Source organism: Elephas maximus, chromosome 12, assembly GCF_024166365.1.
Source record: "Elephas maximus indicus isolate mEleMax1 chromosome 12, mEleMax1 primary haplotype, whole genome shotgun sequence".
NCBI classification, from domain to species: domain Eukaryota; kingdom Metazoa; phylum Chordata; class Mammalia; order Proboscidea; family Elephantidae; genus Elephas; species Elephas maximus.
This window is the reverse complement of record NC_064830.1, coordinates 67,972,820-67,991,616: the sequence shown is the minus strand read 5'-3', so window position 1 is coordinate 67,991,616 and position 18,797 is coordinate 67,972,820. Positions and strand designations below refer to the sequence as shown.

Genomic DNA, 18,797 nt, shown 5'->3' with positions numbered 1-18,797 from the left:
GACAACTCAGACACGGTCCTTGTTCCCCAGGAGTTATCCTCCAGTGAAGGAGGTGATGATGATGGTGATGAGTGTGTGCATGTGAGAAAGTCCACGCCCATGAGGTGGAGCATGAGATGCAGACGAAGTGACAGGAGTTGTGAGGAGGGAGTGGAGGCTGGGAAGCTCAGGGAGCTGTCTGGGAAGGGCTGGACTATTATTACCTTGCTTGGTTTTGGAGGACTTGAACGTGTGCATATTTAGGGAGGAAAAAAAATCTTTGTATTAATTGAGACTTTTGTGATTTTTAGTGATAGAAAACCACTTCCTATTAACTAAGCCAAAAAAAAAAAAAAAAAGGCAAGAAAAGAAAAAAGACAAGAAAGCATTGATGAGTTCATTCAACTAGAATGCATGGAATGGGCCCATTAGCTGGTGTGTCTAGATCCAGGCCCAAATGATGTCTTCCAATCTCTCTCTCTCTCACTTATTTTTCTCTCTGTTTTTCCCCCTGAGATGGGGAAGACAGTCACCCAAAATTTTTGCTGATTCAAGTACTTTCAAGGAGCTCTGGCGGCCCAGTGGTTAAGCTCTTGACTGCTAACTGAGAGGTAGGTGGTTTGAAACCACCGAGTAACTCTGCAGGGGAAAGACCTGGCAATCTGCTCCTGTCAAGATTACATGCTGTGTCACATGGGGTCTCTATGAATGGGAATTAACTCGACAGCACACAACAACCACATGTACTTTTAGCACCACATCTCTCAGAATCCACAGAGACAGTCATGCCCTCTAGCAGCATTGGAAAATTCCCAGAGAAGGAATCTGAATGGACCAACTTGAGTCATGTTCTCATCCCTGAACCAATCACTGTGGCCAGAGGATCTTCTGTTGGTCAGGCTAGGGAACGATCTATTATCAGAAAATGGAAGTAGCTGTCTCTGCTTTCTCAGCTGAGGAACGTGTAGAAACAAAAGTCAAGAAGTGGGATAGCGCAAGGCTTTAGCAGGACAGCACTAGTGGTTTGGTTTGCTCTAATGAAGGTTATGTAAATAATAGTTTTAGGAAGTAAGGTTGGAGATTTAAGTTGGCTAAGGAACATGGGTATACTTTTTCGGACAACGGGGAGCCATGCAGTCTTCTGAGCAGGGTTGTGCATAATCGGAACTGAGATTTAGAAGCGCTTTCCTGGCAGGTGGGCTTAATATGAGTGAGCGTGGGGGGAGGAGGGATAGTACACGGGGAACCTGGAGACCAGTTAAGATTTTATGACCGTTCAGGTGGGAGCAAAGTGAGTATTACTTAAAGTTATTTTGGTTGCAAATAACCAGCAAATAATTTTTTAATATGGAGGTAAAGAATAAGGAAGGTGCCCTGGTAGCATAACAGTTAACTGTTTGGCTGCTAACCAAAAGGTTGGCGGTTTGAACCCACTCAGCAGCTCTTCTGGAGAAAGACCTGGTGATCTGCTCCCATGAAGACTGCAGTCTAGAAAACCCTGTGGGGCAGTTCACATGAGGTTGCTATGAATCGAAAATTGACGCAACAGCACCTAACAATGCCCTCACCTGGATTTTCACCAGTCCCTATTAACTTGCACCTGGACCATTTCACTCATTCATGTTACCTGCCCAGCCCTAGAAGGCATTAGAATTTTGGACCCCTCTTGAAAATGCTGCTTGGTGTTTGGCCCAGAAGAAAAGCAAGTAGAAATGGAATAACGCCAGATTAACCAGTATTCTGATAGGTCAGATCCCGCTGCTAATGTTCCCATAACATCAGGGACTTCGTCTGCAAACACCTTACCATTTATTGCAATTATTTATATAAGACTTGCTATACCCTTAAAGGAAACCCTGGTTGCACAGTGGTTAAGTGCTACAGCTGCTAACTAAAAGGTTGGCTGTTTAAATCCACCAGGCACTCCTTGGAAACTCTATGGGGCAGTTCTACTCTGACCTACAGGGTCGCTATGAGTCGGAATCGACTCAATGGCAGTGGGTTAGGTTTTGTTTTTTGGTACCCTTAAACTCTGAGTGGCTGCAGGGCAGGGAATACGAGTGTGTCATTTAGCACCTTATCTCCTGCTCTTTGTTGGCATGTCTAGGTACTCCACTGAATTTTTTGAATCAGTGCTTTCATTAAGACATGGATTTGAAGTCTTGGTATAGATATGATTTTGAAGTGTTGCTTAGCAGACCAAACTCTTACATTATGTCCGTGATTTATGGTCCTGGTTTTAGCACTGAAAGTTCCATGCTGGGAAGGCCCTCAGTCCTGGGAAAATTGGAGTAACTGGTCACTCTATTTATGGATGTCAATCAAGAAATGTATTTATCATATGCTCTTTCCTAACTCTTACTGTCACCAACACGAAACTTCTCATACAGCCCTGTGTGCTGGTATCCCTCAGGAGTAAGCAGCTGAGTCTCAGAGATCTTACCTGGTTTGCTTATGGGCACCAAAGTAATAACGATGAGTCTAAAACCCAAGCCCAGTTTGCCTGTCTCTGAATCTGCTTTTCTTTCTACCTCATAGTGTTCCCAGAGTGAAAAGTACTGGGTGATGGGATATGAAGTTGAGAATGATATCGTTCTTGACTTCAAGAAGTTTATAATCTAGCAGAGGTGATAGAGTTGTGCAGGTTATGAATGACATGAGTCCAGGGGATCCCTTTGTGTCATATCCATCAAAGATTTGTGTTTTATTTTCACCGTGCTGGCAGGTGGTCACAAAGCGTCTTCAGAAAGAGCTGCCATCTTCTAATTTGCTCCGAATGGCTGGAACTATTCATAAATAATCAAAGAAGACTCTAGGAGAGGAGTACGTTGTTGTTGTTAGCTGCCGTGAAGTTGGCTCTGACTCATGGTGACCTTGTGTATAACAGAACAAAATGTTGCCCAATCCTGTGCCATCTTCATGATTGTTGGTGTGTTTGAGTCCAGTGTTGCTGCAGTTGTGTCAATGTGTTTCATGGAAGGTTTCCTTCATTTCCGTTGGCCCTCTGCTTTACCAAGCATCTTGTCCTTTTCTAGCCATTGATCTTCCCTGATGATGTTACCAAAGTAAGGGAGTTGAAGTCTTGCCATCCTCATTTCTAAGGAACATTCTGGTATTTCTTGGGAGACTGATTTGTTTGTTCTTTTGGCAGTCCACGCCATATTCAATAGTCACCAAAATCACAGTTCAAAAGCATCAATTCTTCTGTCTTCTTTTTTTACTATCCAAGTTTGGCATGTATATAAGATCGTTGAAAAGACCATGGCTTAGGTCAGATACACCTTAGTCATCAAAATTACATCTTTGTTATTTAAAACTTTAAAGAGAAGAGGAGCATTCTGCATGAAAAATAGGGGTTGAAAGTTGAGAGAGAGGATTTCTAATTTGGAGGAATCAGGTAACACACATTGGGGGAGATGATACTTGAGATGATCTTGAAGGGTAGCCCGGAAAGGTGATATAGGTGATGAAGACATATTACTGTATTTTTACACAAATAACACATACCTTCTATGTTTGTTTGCCAACGGCATCCTCCCCCTGTGAGATATTTTCGTAAGTGCTGCTATGTCTATTTTTTTTTTTTTGCATGTTGCTGTAAAAAAATTAGGATAGCGTGCTTATGAAAATACCTTGTGGGGGAGGGCGAAGGTGGCAAACAAACGTAGAAGGTGTGTGTTATTTGTGTAAAAATTTGATATAGCTACAGACATTAGTGTGGACAGACATGTGGCCTAGATTATTACCACCACTCAGTCTTGTATTTGGTGTGAAGTAAGAAAAGCATGGTCCCTAAGTGAAGATTAATGCAGTAAACATGAATGACTGAAGTGAAGACCTGATCTTTGCTCCTGGGTAGACCAAATGTGTGAATGTGGAATCTGTAGAGAACAGTAGGAGAAAATGTAATTCCAAGGGCTGTAATGAGAGATGTGGATTAGAAAGAGCCAAGAGAAGAAAAGATTGTCAGAAAAGGCCACATGGAAGAAATGGAGCTTCAAATCAGCCTTGAGAAAAAAAGGATTGGTTTTGGATTGAAGATGACAAAGAGGGGGACATTCTGGGTGGAAGGAACAACATATACAACGAGATGGAGTAGACCGAATATACTATGTATTGGGGTAAAATCAAGGAGCCCCGGTGGCAAAGTGGGTACTCGCTAGGCTGCTAACCAAATGGTCAGTGGTTCAAACCCACCAGTGGCTCCATGCGAGAAAGATGTAACAGACTGCTTCCATAAAGACTATAGCCTTGGAAACCTTATGGGGCAGTTCTACTCTGTCCTGTAGAGTCGCAGGAGTTGGAATTGACTTGACAGCAACAGGGTAGGGGGGGATATCAGGAGATAAAATCAAATATTCAAATGTTATGGGAAGGAAATAAAGGAGTATTTTTCAGAGAAGACAACTGACTTGTAGAGAGGCTAAGCAGGAGCTGGTGCAGCCTAATTCAAAGGCTTTGGAATCTAAAAACTTTTGGTTCAAATTGCCACTCTCCCACTTAAATCAGTTAGGATTAATTTTGTTTTCAAATAAGTGGCTAAAACAAGATAGGTGTTTAATTCTCTCCTATAGAAAAAAAGTCCAAAGGTAGTTCAGGGCTGGTGTGGTTTTCTATGGCATTGGAACCTAGGCACTTCTGTCTTGTGACTCTGCCACCCTCCATCTGTGGCTTCCATGACATTGTCCAAGATGGCTGCTAGCGCTCCAGCCATCATGTCTGCATTGCACCCAGCAGAAAGTAGGAAGGAATAAAGAAGAGCTCGCTTCCTCCCTTTACTCCCAATAAATAATACATATCATATCTTCTCTCATCCTATTGGCCAGAACATAGTCACATGCTCATGCTTAGCTGCAAAGGAACTGTAAACTTTGCAATAGGAGGCTATATGCCCAGGTAAAAATGGGGATTTCTATCACTAAGGCAGAAGAGAGAGGATATTGATGGACAATCAGAAATCTCTGACATGCTGTTTAACTTTAGGCATCATTTATAATTCTCTTAGCTCTGTTCTCTCATATGTAAAATGGGAAAATGCTGTTTAGTTCGTCGGTAACTCAGGTAACATATGGAAATAAACAATGGAGGCGGGTGAAGCTGCAAGCCCAGGAACACTGAGGGTTGCTGGCAGCCCTTGGAAACTGAAATAGAACAAAGGAGAAAAAAAAAAAAAGAAAAAAAAAGGCCTCCCCCTAGAGCCACAGTCTGAATTTGGACTTTTCTATCCTGCTGAACTGTAAGAAAATAAATTTCTGTTCTTTAAAGCCACCCACTTGTGATATTTCTGTTACAGCAGCATTAGAAAACCAAGACACCCACCTTTCCAGTTGAGGAAATGGATGCCCTGAGAATTTAGGATGTTTCCTCGAGAATTAAAGCAGCAGTCCTGCGTTCTAACCCAGGCTACCTGATTCCAAAACTAAACTGTTTTGCAAAACTGCCTTTGTGAAGTTGATGCACTGGTAATAACGTTCAGTGAACAAGCTCCTGGAGGCCTGTGTCTGTTCAGTCATTCATTTATTCAACCAGTGCTAAGCTCAGACTTCGGGACATACACTCTTATAGGTACTTTAGGGTCAGCAGTGATTGAAACAGGATCAAAACTTCTGTCTTTATGGACTTCACAATCTACTGCTCTAATTTTTTTGAAATTCAGCACTGCTCAGCCAAGACAAGTAATGTATTTTTTCAGTGGATCACAATAGGATTTGAATTGAAAAAGTGTACAATAATATCTCTTTTTTTTTGGTGGTTTCTGAGACTGTTTTGGATGATGCTGGCTTAGGATATATAGATCTGTGTGTTGGAGTTACTAAATTTCTGTCTTGACATTTAAGTCTCAGCTCTGCTGTCATACCTTTGGTAATTGTTCAGGGAGACAATGAGAATATGAAATGGAGCACCAGGGCACAGAGGACAGCACACCTCTCAAGAGAAAGAGACGGTGTAAAGGTGTGCAGGGGAAGGAGGGGATGGGAAGGTGCAGGAACTGGGAATTGAAAACCCGTAAAATTCCCTGGATGATGCAAATGGTGAATGTGCTTGGCTGCCAACCGAAAGGTTGGAGGTTCAAGTCCACCCAAAGGCACCTCAGAAGAAAAGCCTGGTGATCTACTTTAGAAAAACCAGCCATTGAAAAACTCCATGGAGCACAGTTCTACTCTGACACATAAGGGGTCGCCATGAGTCGGAGCTGGCTTGCTGGTAACTGGTTACCGGCTAAAGATACAAGACGATTGCTCTAAAAAGGTAGAGGTTCAGGCCAGAGACAGACATCAAAGTTCAAGGAATTTTGCGCCACAAAGAGAAAGCTGGAATCAGCAAAAATTCTTTAAAAAATCAGTGTGTCCGGTATGAACTAATGCTGCTGAATGAATAAACTCAATTCAAATATATAAACAAATACATGTGTCTAAATTTACAATAATACTCAATGTATAATGAACGTTACGGAATATATATATATATTCACCCATGTTGTTGCTGTTAGTTGCTGTCAAGTGGATTCTGACCATGGTAACCCCATGGTAACCCTAACTACTCTATAGAGTATTCACAGTTGTGACCTTCCATGAGCAGATTGCCAGGTCTATCTTCCAAGATGCCTCTGGGTAGGTTTGAACCACCAACCTTTTGGCTAGTAGTCAAGTGGTTAACCATTTGTACCACCCAGAGACTCCAGTATTCACCCATATTAAATATCCACATTACATAGAGTTTCATATATTTCACCACTATATTCCAAATGACATTCAATGAAAAAATTTCAAAATTATACATTTTAAATGCAACACAATGGTACATAAACCCACTATTTCATATTTTATAATAACATGTTAGAATTTATATATATATAAACTCTAACACATTATTATAAAATATATATATTCTAATTTAACAGGCTATTTTGCCACAAAGTAACTGAGGAACACTGCATAATGGAAAAGTCAGGTAAACTGTCTAGCGCTATGTACCTGTCTTTGGCTGCTGCTTTCTGAACCTGAATTTTCTGTGGTGTGAATTCCTAACCCCATGCTTGGGGAACTGGTTTAAGGACAGGAGGTAATGTATGTTAAGGGCTTGGCACTTAGAAGGCCTTTGGTGAATGTAAACCAGACCCTTTAGCAGCCGTTTCATCTCTCTAGATTTCCTTCCTCAGCTGTACACTAAATAAAGGTGGTTAATTTTTCTAAAAAAAAAAAAAAAATCAGTGTGTCTTGAGAATTGAGAAAAGGTTAAAGAAAACAGGGACTCTGTTTTCAAAAACATGTAAGTTAAATGACAAATGAAAAAAACTGACTCCCAGAGCAGTTCAGGGAGAGATATTTCAGGGGTAGAGTGATTCAGGAAATGGCCCAGGGAACTTGGGAAGTGGCAAAGCTGAGGGAAAATTAAGCGAAAATTGAGAGACACTAAGTGGGTTATGGTGGCATTTATGAAACAGTAAGAAAATTAAAGTCTCTAAGGGAAATAAAAACCAGAAAAGGGAAATAGCGAATAATAAATAAATATGTCTAGAGAACATTTCAAATAATCAGACTTTGGAAGTTAAAGGAGACTTACGACTGTAAGGAAAAACAGCAAAAATAGAAATCTGGAGGAATTAGACCATTCAAGTAGTAGTTAAAGGAGTTATACAGACAGAAGGACGGAGGGATGCTGGAAATTAGTACAAAACATGGCAAGGTAAGCATGGCTTTAAAAAGACCAAGTTGCATTTGGGGCAGGGGCTTAGAAAATATGGCAGGGTGGAAAAATGGTGAAAAATACACGAGAAATTCAAGTAAATACTGATGTTGTTAAGTGCCGTCGAGTTAGCTCTGACTCATGACGACCTTACATACAATGGCATGAAATGTTGCGCAGTCCTGTTGCTATCTTCAGCTCCTCCCCAGCCACGTTCTGAGTGCCTTCCAACCTGGGGGTTTCATCTTCCACTCTCTGTCAGATGCAATTCGGTTGTGATCTTTAGAGTTTTCATTGGCTAATTTTTGGAAGAAGGAGCCCTGGCGGCACAACAGTTAAACGCTCGGTTGCCAAACAAAAGGTTGACCATTCGAACAAACCGAGCAGCTCCACGGGAGAAAGGCCTGGTGATCTGCTCCTGTAAAGATTCTAGCCTAGAAACCCTACGCAGCAGTTCCAGTCTGTCACTTGGGGCCACCATGAGTCATAATCGACCCAATGACACCTAGTAGCAATGATTTTCAGAAGCTATTCCCAGGCCTTTCTTCCTAGTCTGCCTTAGGAAGCTCTTTTGAAACCTGTCCCCCATGGATGACCATGCTGGTATTTGAAATACTGGTGGTATAGCTTCCAGTATCACAGCGACATGCAAGCCACCACCGTGTGACAAACTGACAGATGGATGGTGGTATAATTAAATATTTACTATTATTAGGCACCAGCTGTATACCAGACCGTGTGCTAGGCATTTTATGTGCATAATCTCTAATCCTGCCAGCAAACTTGAGAGTTAGGTATTTGTTAGGTTTAACCACATGAAACTGTTATTTCATATGGTTTAACCTAGCCCATTTTTACAGAAAAGGAAATGGTGGCTCAGAGAATTTTAGATACACTGCCCAAGGTTACACAGCCAGGGATTGGCAGAGTCAGGCTTTGATCTCAGCTCTGTCTCATTGCAAAGCCTGTGCTCTTTCCTTTGAGATGAGGACACCTCGACAACACAGAAATAACGGTTCATTCTTGTATTCAATCCACAGATATTCAGCACCAGCTATGTGCCAGGCCCTCTGCTACCTGCTAGGAACACAGTAGAGTCCTGAACAATGCAGGCCATGGCCCCACCTTCATGGTGATACAGACTGCTGGTTAAAAAGAACAAAGAAAGTTTAGAACAGCTGTCCAATAAACATATAACGGGATTCCTGTGTAATTGTAAATTTTCTAGTAGCACATTAAAAAGGTAAAAAAAAAAAAAAAAGGTTAAATTAACTTTAATAATGTATTTTATTTAACCTAGTATATTCAAAATGTTTCTACATGAAACCGATATGAAATTATTAATGAGATCTTTGACACTAAATTTTTTTTTACTAGGTCTTCAAAATCCAATGTGTATTTTACATTTACAGCACATCTCAATTCAGACTAGCCACGTTTCAAGTGCCCAGTAGCCACATGTGACCGGTGGCTAACATTTTAGACAGTGCAAATCTAGAAGGAACTTGGCAGTTCCGTCCCAGCTTCTTGTCAGACATAGTATAGGAAATGTGACCTACCTGCTCCTCCACGTTACCTCTGATCCCTGTAAATAAATCATTCATAAAGCACAAAATGCAAGCCATAGAGAAATGTTTATTCCACCTGGACTCCAGCTGAAAACACCTAAGAGTGTAGACACCAAAGGAAACCTGTCTGTATGTATGTCATATATCAAGAGCCCAGGTGGCACAGTGGTTAGGCACTCAGCTGCTAACCGAAAGGTTGGTGGGCAGTTCGAACTCACCAGCCGCTGTGTGGGAGAAAAGGCCAGGCGATCTGCTTCCATAAAGATCACAGCCTTTGAAACTCAATCGGGCAGTTCTACTCTGTCCTATAGGGTTGCTATGAGTTGGAATTGACTCTGTGGCGATGTGTTCGTTTTTTTTGTCACATATATTTTAAGATTTTCTGGACTAGGTTTGTGTATGTTACTGACCGTTGAAAACAACTCCTTGGCACTCGACTATCAGTGGATGATAATTAATGTAAGAGTAGATTCTGAAAGTCATTAGAACCTTCTCCCTCATACCTCCTTCTGTATTTTGCCAGCATGCTTTTGTGTATTTATTGTTCCTGATGGAAATATTGAAGACACAATTTGAAGCTGAGTAGCAACCAGAATTTCTAAAATTTTTATCTGGTTGCTAAATGTTTATAATCAATTTTCCAGAGATAAGAAAAATAGTGATAAGATTTTCCTGTTGAATACAAATGCCCAGCAGGTGTTAATGTCAACCGGGCAGCATGGTGTATAATGGTATGTCCCTAGGTAAGGATTTTCACTCTGGAGCAAGTTAAAATGAAAGGAAGCCTGAGGAAATATGAATTGTCCTTCCTAGAAACTGGATGGGGGAATTGAAGGCACTTGCTCCCTGCCAACTTCATAATGAAATTACTGTTCAGCAAAAAATTCCATTGAAGTTTTTTTTTTTAAATCTCCCAAGATACTGAAGACTCTTAATAGAAACAAACAAACAAACAAACAAAGGCAATATTAACATTGGGTATGTGGCGTTATTGATCCAGAATATTGGATCTTAAAGGAACATAGAAAAATCTGGAATGTGAGAATTTCCATGTAGTTGTTTCCATCTACTGTGAAGAGGAGTGATTGTATCTAAGTAACTATCCCACTTATTCCATCTGATTTAACTACAAAATGGAAAAAAAGGGAATGGGCAGAGGACATAGACATGAGAAATTAAAGAAAATTGAAATAATTTCAGGTGGTAAAAGAAAGCCTGGATGCACAATAGTAGACGTTAGCTTCTTAATCAAAATGGCAACTGTGACATTCAGTTCACCTAACATAGCCCTGTGAATGGCTCTTTCCAGTGCCATGTGTCTAGGTCAAAGCCAAACCTTTGGTCTCTGGTATGCCTTTTCCAAAGAGCAAACTGGATATTTCCAAGCATCTTGATAATTTACTGAATTTTTCAGTTTTCACCCACATTTGGGGCATTAGGTAGATCCAGCCTGAACTCTATTCACCCCTGAAGTTGTGGATGATTGACACCTTGCGGAGAGCTCATTGGATTTCCTAAGGAACCTCAATGAATTGGCTAGTCTGACTATGAGTTTTGGGGAACATGTACAGAGTAGCATGGTAACCCATTTTCTACACACCCAGGTAAAGGCCACTCCTGGTCTTTGTCTGCATTTTTTGTATTGAAATATTCCATGAAGAGAGTTCCATTGAGGTTGCTTTCCTATTTGTCTTCTCTCTACTCCCAACTACTACTTCTCTGGACCCTGACTGCCTTATTTCTTGCCTCAGTTACTACAAAGCCTCATGTTTGTCTCTCTGCCTCTTGCAAACTTGCTCTTCTAGAGATGCCTCCCTCCAAGTAAACACAGGATGAAGTGAAAACCCCTTAGTACAGTACTTTTCTAATACCTGTGTCTGTCTCTAGCTTCATCTCTCGAGTTACTTCCACACATGCATACCGTATTCCTACTGCCCCCAACTGATTGTAACTCATTGAACACATCATGGTGTTTCATACTTCTATGCCTTTGACGTTGCAATTTCCTCAATGCAGTAGCTCTTCTCCACTTCCCCTTGCCATGTACCTGGCCCACTCTTACTCTTCTCTTCACAACTCTACCCAAACGTCCCCTACTCTGTTTCCTGATGCCAGACCTCCATCCACTAGAGCACTGACCACTCTATTACTTCTGCTCTTCATCAACTTAGTATATACCTCTATTTTTCCACTTACTATCCCTTATTGTAATTATTTGTGTCTTCTCCCCAACCTTAAAAATCAAATTGATTTTGGTTATTTTTTATCTTTTTGCCTAGCACAGGGCTTGATGCAGGGTAAGCCATGTAGGAGAATATTAGCTGGAAGGATGGATGAATGGACGGCTGGATGGGTGGATGGATGGATGGATGGATGGATGGATGGATGGATGGATGGATGGATGGATGGATGGATGGATGGATGGATGGATGGATTGGATGGATGGATCGATGGATGGATGGATAGATTGGATGGATGGACGGACATATGGATAGATGTATGTATAGGTGGATAGTTGGATGGATGGATAGACGAATGAATGAATAGATGATGGCTGGATAGATTGGATGGCTGGATAGATAGATGAATGGATAGAAGGACAGACAGATGGGCAGGTGGATAGATGGATAAATAAATGGATGGTTGGATAGATTGGATAGATAGGTGGATAGATGGATGTATGGATGGATAGATTGGATTGCTGGATAGATGGACACATGGATAGATGGACGGACGGACGGAAGGATGGATGGATAGATGGATGGCTGGGTAGATCAGATGGCTGGATAAATGGATGGATGGATGGAAGTTTTGACAGATGGATGGATTTGCCACCAAATATTGACTGAGCTCCTGTAGTGTGTCAGCCAGTGTGATAGGGACTGAAAATAACTGTGGAGAGCAAAACCAAGAAGTCAGCTTGAAAAATTAAAAAAAAAAAAAGCCTAATTAAAGCCCCAGTTGGTTACTATGAAAGTCAGTCAGTAATGAGGAGTTTGACCAAGTTTCAGTTCTTTCAACCCACAGTCTGTGCAAATGTCTTGTCAAGAGTCTCAATAAGGGGACGTGAAGTAGAACACTACTGAAATGTGCGTGTCTGACCGTGGCCATGCAGCTCATGAAACACCAGCCAGGAAGCATCAAAGGAAAGAAGGAACAGGAAAAAAAAAGTATCAATTCTCTAGATAAGGAATCGTTTGTAAGCCATAAACAAGTGTTGAAGTTCTCTTCAAATGCAAAGAAGCATTTTTCTTTCTGCTTCTATTGGCAGCAAATCTGAGTACATCACTTCTCTACTTAAAACCTTTTATGGATCCCTGTGGCCTTTTGAACAAAATCCAGACACCTTAGTGTGCCATGGAATGTCCCTATGATCTGGCTGCAGGCATGCTTTCCTGCCTTATCTCACTCCTCCACACAGCATAGTCCTCAGCCTTACTAATAAGCTACCTCCTAGTTCCTTTAGCTGGTCACCCCTTGGCTCGCTCTTCTGTACTTAAGATAACCCCTCTGATTGGAGTGCCCTTCCCTGACCTCCCGTAATCTCCTTCACTTGATGAACCCCTGTTCTTCCTCCAAGACTCCCCAAGAAGCCCTCCCCACGTTCCTCACGTTATGTTAGGGGCCCTTCATCTGTGTTCTCACAGCTTATTGCACTTATTTTCCACTGAGGTATGTGGCATTCGTGTGTTGTCATCGGTTGTGTGTCTGAGTCATTGAACTATAAGAATGCGGGAGAGAAGTCAGACAGGCGCTGCGTTTTTTATTTCTGCATCTATAGGATGAACCATAAAGCCTGGCAGATAATAGATGTTTAGTTAATATTTGTTAAATAACTAACTTCTCTTACTAGAAAGTGATCAGAGGTGCCTCAGATGCGCCATATGGAATACTGATTATTTTGTTCTTCAGCCAGAATACTTGAAAAACCAAACCCATTGCAGCCGAGTCGATTCTGACTCATTAAGTCCCCAGAGGACAGAGTAGAACTGCCCCATAGGGTTTCCAAGGAGCTCCTGGTGGATTCACACTGCCAACCTTTTGGTTAACAGCCAAAGCTCTTAACCACTGTGCCCCTAGAGCTCGTCTGACAGAATAGTGGTGTTTTATTTTTCTGCATCCTTAAGTAACGTAGTTGTAGAAAATTGGGGGAATAGAAAAAAGAAAATAAAAATTATCTGTAATCCTTCCATTCGTAGACAAGCCCTGTTTTTACCCTCTTTTATACTTGTTTAGGAGCCCTGGTGGTGCAAATGGTTAAGTGCTAGGCTGCCAATCAAAAGGTTGATGGTTTGAACCCACCAAGAGGCACCATGGGAGAAATACCTGGCAGTCTGTTCCGGTAAAGATTAAAAAAAAAAAAAAAAAACCAGTAATCTTCCGGTAAAGATTACAGCCTAGAAAATCCTGTGGGGCTGTTCTTCTTTGTCACGTGGGGTTGGTATGGCTCAAAGGCATCCAATAACAACAGCATGTTTGTTTAATATTAAATAGTGAACATGTTCATCATGTCATGAGCTTGTCTTAAAAAATAGGATTTTAAATGACCTGAATAGTCCGTTGAATAGATACCCAATGATTATTCTTTACTTTTTTTTCAAGTTTCTTCACCTTGTCCTTGAACACTTGTTTCTCCCCGACACAACAGACTCAGACTCTTCTGCCCTGTGGTAGCCTAGGGATGGACAATGTGACCCATTAGGCTAATCTACTTGAAATTTTGACACAGCTGCCCTCACACCTTTTCTTCCTCCTTTTTCTTTTCCTCTCTTCCTTAATTTTCACTTCTTCAGTTGCGAGAGAACTTTATGTCTTTGAGGTACGCTGAATTTTGGGGAAGTTTTGAATGCTTCAATTCATCTTACTATATTTACTGAGCCGCTGCTAAGTGGCCACTACCATATTTTCTTGGAACTCGTTAACAACCATCACATTTTTCTCAAGCTACAAGGAGATATGGAACCTTTGGGGGCCCTCCCACCCAAATTCTGGGAGATAAGCTCTGTCTTGATTCCCTCTCTGAGTCCATCCTGACTGCAGGCACTGTGACTTTGAGGAGTGGTGGGGGAACCAGTGTTCAAAGACAGATACCTGTCTCCTGTGACGAAAATACCTAGATCAAAAGTTGATGTGGGTGTTATGTAAGGCAGATACTGAAGAGTCATCCTTGATTCCTCTCTTTCCCTCACCCTCACATCCAATCCATCACTTCAGAATTAGGTAGATAGATAGCTGCCATAGAGTTGACTCAACTCATGGTGACCCTATACACAATAGAACAAAACATTGCCTGATCCTGCACCATCTTCATGATCATTGGTATGCTTCAGTCCATTGTTGTGGCCGCTGTGTATTTTCTGTGCCTTTTCACCTAGGGGGCTCATCTTCTAGCACTGTATCAGGCAATATTCTGTTCTGATCCATAGGGTCTTCAGTGGCTAATTTTCAGAAGCAGATTGCCAGTCTTTTCTTCCCAGTCTGTCTTAGTCTGGAATCTCCAATGAAACCTGTCCATCAAGGGTGACCCAGCTGGTATTTTAAATACTGGTGGCATAGCTTCTAGCATCATAGCAACATTCTAGCCACCACAGTATGACAGACCGACAGATGGGTGGTGGAGACCTCACTAAATACCTACTAAATACCACTTTACTTTGTCCACTTTACTGCTGCCTCTCCTCCTCTTCCTTCTCCTTCTCTTCCTCTTTCACTTCTGTGTCCACAACCAGGGCCAAACCACTATCATCACTCACCTGGATTACAAGAACACTGTAACTAGCCCGCCTATACCCACTCTGTCCCCCCTCAAACCCGTTCTCTACATAGATTTTAAGTTGTGTTATAAAGCAAAAGTCTGATTATGTCACCTCCTTGGTTAAAACCCTCCAATGTCTTCCCTTTATTTTAAGACAAAGACAAAACTCCTTCACATGCAGAACCCTGCACTCTCTACCTCTATCTGTCTTTTTAGCTCACCTCACCCCACTTCCCTCTGTCTCTCTCTGCTTCAGAGTCACTAGTCTGCATTCAGTCCCTTACACGTGCCAGTTTCCTGCCTACCACAGGACCTTTGCACATGCTGTCTCCTTTGCCTAGAGCATGCTTATCTCTTTCTCACCTCGTTGATGCTGACTCATCCTTCAGATCCAGCTGCACTCCCTTACAGAAACCTTGCCTGAAGCCTGTTTTACTTTCTCGTAGCACAACTGCCTTTTCATTGTAGCACTGGTCACAGCTCTGTGATTAATCAGCTGGTGTCCATCCTCTGTCTTAGACCATCAGCTTCCTGAGGGCAGGAATCATGTCTGTTTCCTTGTTTATCTCCAACCACCTAGATGAGTCTTGGACAAGTAGAAAATGTCTAATAAATATTAGTTGGATGAGTGACAAATGATGGGCTATCATTTTTCTGAAGTTGTATACCATGTGGCTAGAAGCAAGCAGTTTCCTTTAAGTAAGCTTGTTAAAACACAATGGAATGTGCTTTCGGAGCCTCCTGTAAGAAGACCATTTGAACAAAGGTCTCTCAGTGTGGCAGGACTAAAAGGTTCCATTCTACACGGTGACCACAGTCAATTACTAGTGCCGATACAGGATTGGAGGTTCCTAGGTGGCACAGACAGTTAAGCACTCAGCTACCAACTGAAATGTTGGTGGTTTGAGTCCATCCAGTGGTGCCATGGAAGGCCTGGCTTCTATAAGATTGTTGTTGTTATTGTTGGGTGCCTTTGAGTTGATTCCAACTCATAGCAGCCCGATATGACACAGTAGAAGTGCCCCATAGGAATTTCTTGGCTGTAATCTTTGGGGAAACAGATTGCCAGATCTTTCTCCCACAGATCTACTCCCACATTGGGTCAGTATGAACTGCCAACCCTTCTGTTAGCAGCTGAGCACTTAACTGGTGCAATATCCACTGAAAACCCCGTGGAGTGCAGGTCTACTCTGAAATACATGGGGTTGCTGTGAGTCGGAATCAATTTGACAGCAACGGGTTTGGTTTTTATACAGAATTGGGGATTCTGAGAATGAATACAAGTTCACGGAAGACAGCGTGTGGTCACATACCACTGCCTGCGTGGGTACCATGGCTTTTGCAGGTAGAGGGTGTTGTGATGAGTGACGGTGCTTTCAGCTGACACTTTATCGGTGTTACACTGATGGTGGCATCTACTCATTTAAGTAACACCTCAAGCCTTCGTTCTTCCCTAAATGTCTGTCTTTCTCTCTTCCTCCCTCTAGATTTATGGTCAATGTGACATGGGATGGCAAAGACTTGTCCTTCACTGAGGAAGGCTATCAGGTACACCCAAGGCTGGTGGTGATTGTGCTGAACAAGGACCGGGAATGGGAGAAGGTGAGCACCCTCTGCATGCTGCACGCAGGGAGGGATGAGAGCACGCAACAGTGGAGCTTGCACTACTTGTGTTCCCCAACGTATTTCCCACAGAGATGCTCCAAATCCCATCACATAGCCGGGGGCAGAACTTTCTGGGACAAGGCAGACCACATATTGTAAAGTGCATTCGAAATACTTCCCTTGAGTGAAATGATGCAGTCGTGTGTTCTTCTCTGTATGGGGTTGTCAAATCTAGCGGAAGGAATTAAGATAGCTTTAAGATAGTGGCAGCTTGGTTCACATCATCACAGCAGTGAATATTGAATGTCTGGCAATGATCACACCAGTTTTCCTAAACTTCATGATTATGTACTATGCCCACAGAGTTTGCCATATATATGTACCCCTCAGTAGTATTATTGCTTAGTCTTTAATTTTAAATAATCTAATTTGCAAACTTAAATGTATCACCCTGGAAATCATAGGTTGGAAAAGCAGATTATATTTCTTATTAAACATAGTCTCTATTACACACAAATGAGCCTTGGTGATGCAGTGGTTAAATGCTCGGCTGCTAACCAAAGTGTTGGCACTTTGAACCCATTGGCTGCTCTGCAGGAGAAAGATGTGACAGTCTGCTTGCATAAAGATTACAGCCTTGGAAACCCTATGGGGCAGCTCTTCTCTGTCCTATAGAGTCACCCTGAGTTGGAATCAACTCGACAGCAGTAAGGTTTTATTACACATTTATCGTTGTTGTTGTTGTTAAGTGCCATCGAGTCGATTTCCAACTCATAGTGACCCCATGTGACAGAGTAGAACTTGATAGATAGGTCTTTTCTCCCATGTAGCCATTGGGTGAGTTTGAACCACCAATCTTTGGGTTAGCAGCAAAGCACTTAGCCATCGTGCCACCATGGCTCCTTACACATATATTAACTACTAACAAATAAACAATAAACACGAGCATACCAGAGATCATGAAGATGGTGTGGGACTGGGCATTATTTTGTTCTGTTATACATAAGGTCACGATGAGTCGGAGCCAACTCAAAGACAACCAACAACAACAACAAATAAAAATATCAGCGTGAAATCATCTCTTGTACCACATAAGCCATGATCTGAGTCAGAGAGGGAACATTTCACAAAGAATTCACAGATGATCCTGTGCATACAACGTCAATGTATATCCCAATTGCACTCCCTCCTTCCCGCATAATTTAACTCTTAAACTAGTTGCCACAAAGTTCCACATCTCATAAAGAGTAGAATAAAAGAGACCAAAAAGGAAGCCTATATTGTTATCTTGTCTTCTTTGACAAGTGGTGCATGGCCATTAAGCTACTTGAACATCTCGAGATTTATCTTTACTTTATACATCAAATGCAGGTCTGAGAGACTCCGGAGGGGAGGACAGTGCAGGACATGGTGTGAGAATCATAATCTAATTAACTGGGACCAAGAGAAAATACGATGTAAACAGAACCATTTGACCTCAAGGAGAGAGTGACAGCTATTTAGAAGAGAGTGGTCAAAATGAAGCTTCAGAAGCTTTTGCACACTACTTCTAACAGCTTCAAAATTCTTTCAGGTGCACATGGAAAACTCACCAAAGTAGACCATATTCTGGACCACACAAGGACCATAGAAGGCTTAAAAGGATTGAAATAATGCAGAATATTTGTTTTGACCACAGCAGCATTAGTTCAAAGTAAATAACAAAAAGGTTTCTAGAAAATCCCCAAAAGTTTAGAAATTATGTAACACATTTCTAAACAACCATTGGGTCACAGAAGAAATCAGAGGGAAATTAGAAAATATTTTTAATGGAATGGTTAAAAAAAAAAATTTTTTTTTTCTATTTAACAAAAACACAGCATACCAAAATTTGAGAGATACAGTTGAAAAGGTGCCAAGAGGAAAATTCATACCTTTAAATGCTTATAATAATAAACCACAAAAGGAGTAAAATCAATGACTTAAACTTCTACATTAAGAAGCTAGAAAAAGAAGAGCTAAGTAAATCCAAATTAAGTAGAAGAAAGGAAGTAATAAATAGAAGAGCAAAAATATTTATTGATTTATAGAACACAAGCCATAGAGAAAATCAACGAAGCCAAAAGCTGGTTCTTTGAAAAGATTAACAACATTGATAATTACTGGGAAGAACGGTCAGGACAAAAGAGAGAAGACACAGATAGCCAATACTAAAAATCCAAGAG

General features: G+C 41.5%; 1 protein-coding gene across 1 annotated transcript in view; it reads left to right on the top strand.

Annotated features, from left to right (window-relative positions):
* Window positions 1-18,797, top strand: part of GRIN2A (glutamate ionotropic receptor NMDA type subunit 2A) — a 488,385-nt gene that overhangs the window by 327,331 nt on the left and 142,257 nt on the right. Inside the window, exon 3 of the mRNA XM_049904373.1 lies at window positions 16,476-16,590. Coding sequence (XP_049760330.1) covers window positions 16,476-16,590 — 115 coding nt within the window. The remainder of the gene's footprint in view (window positions 1-16,475; window positions 16,591-18,797) is intronic.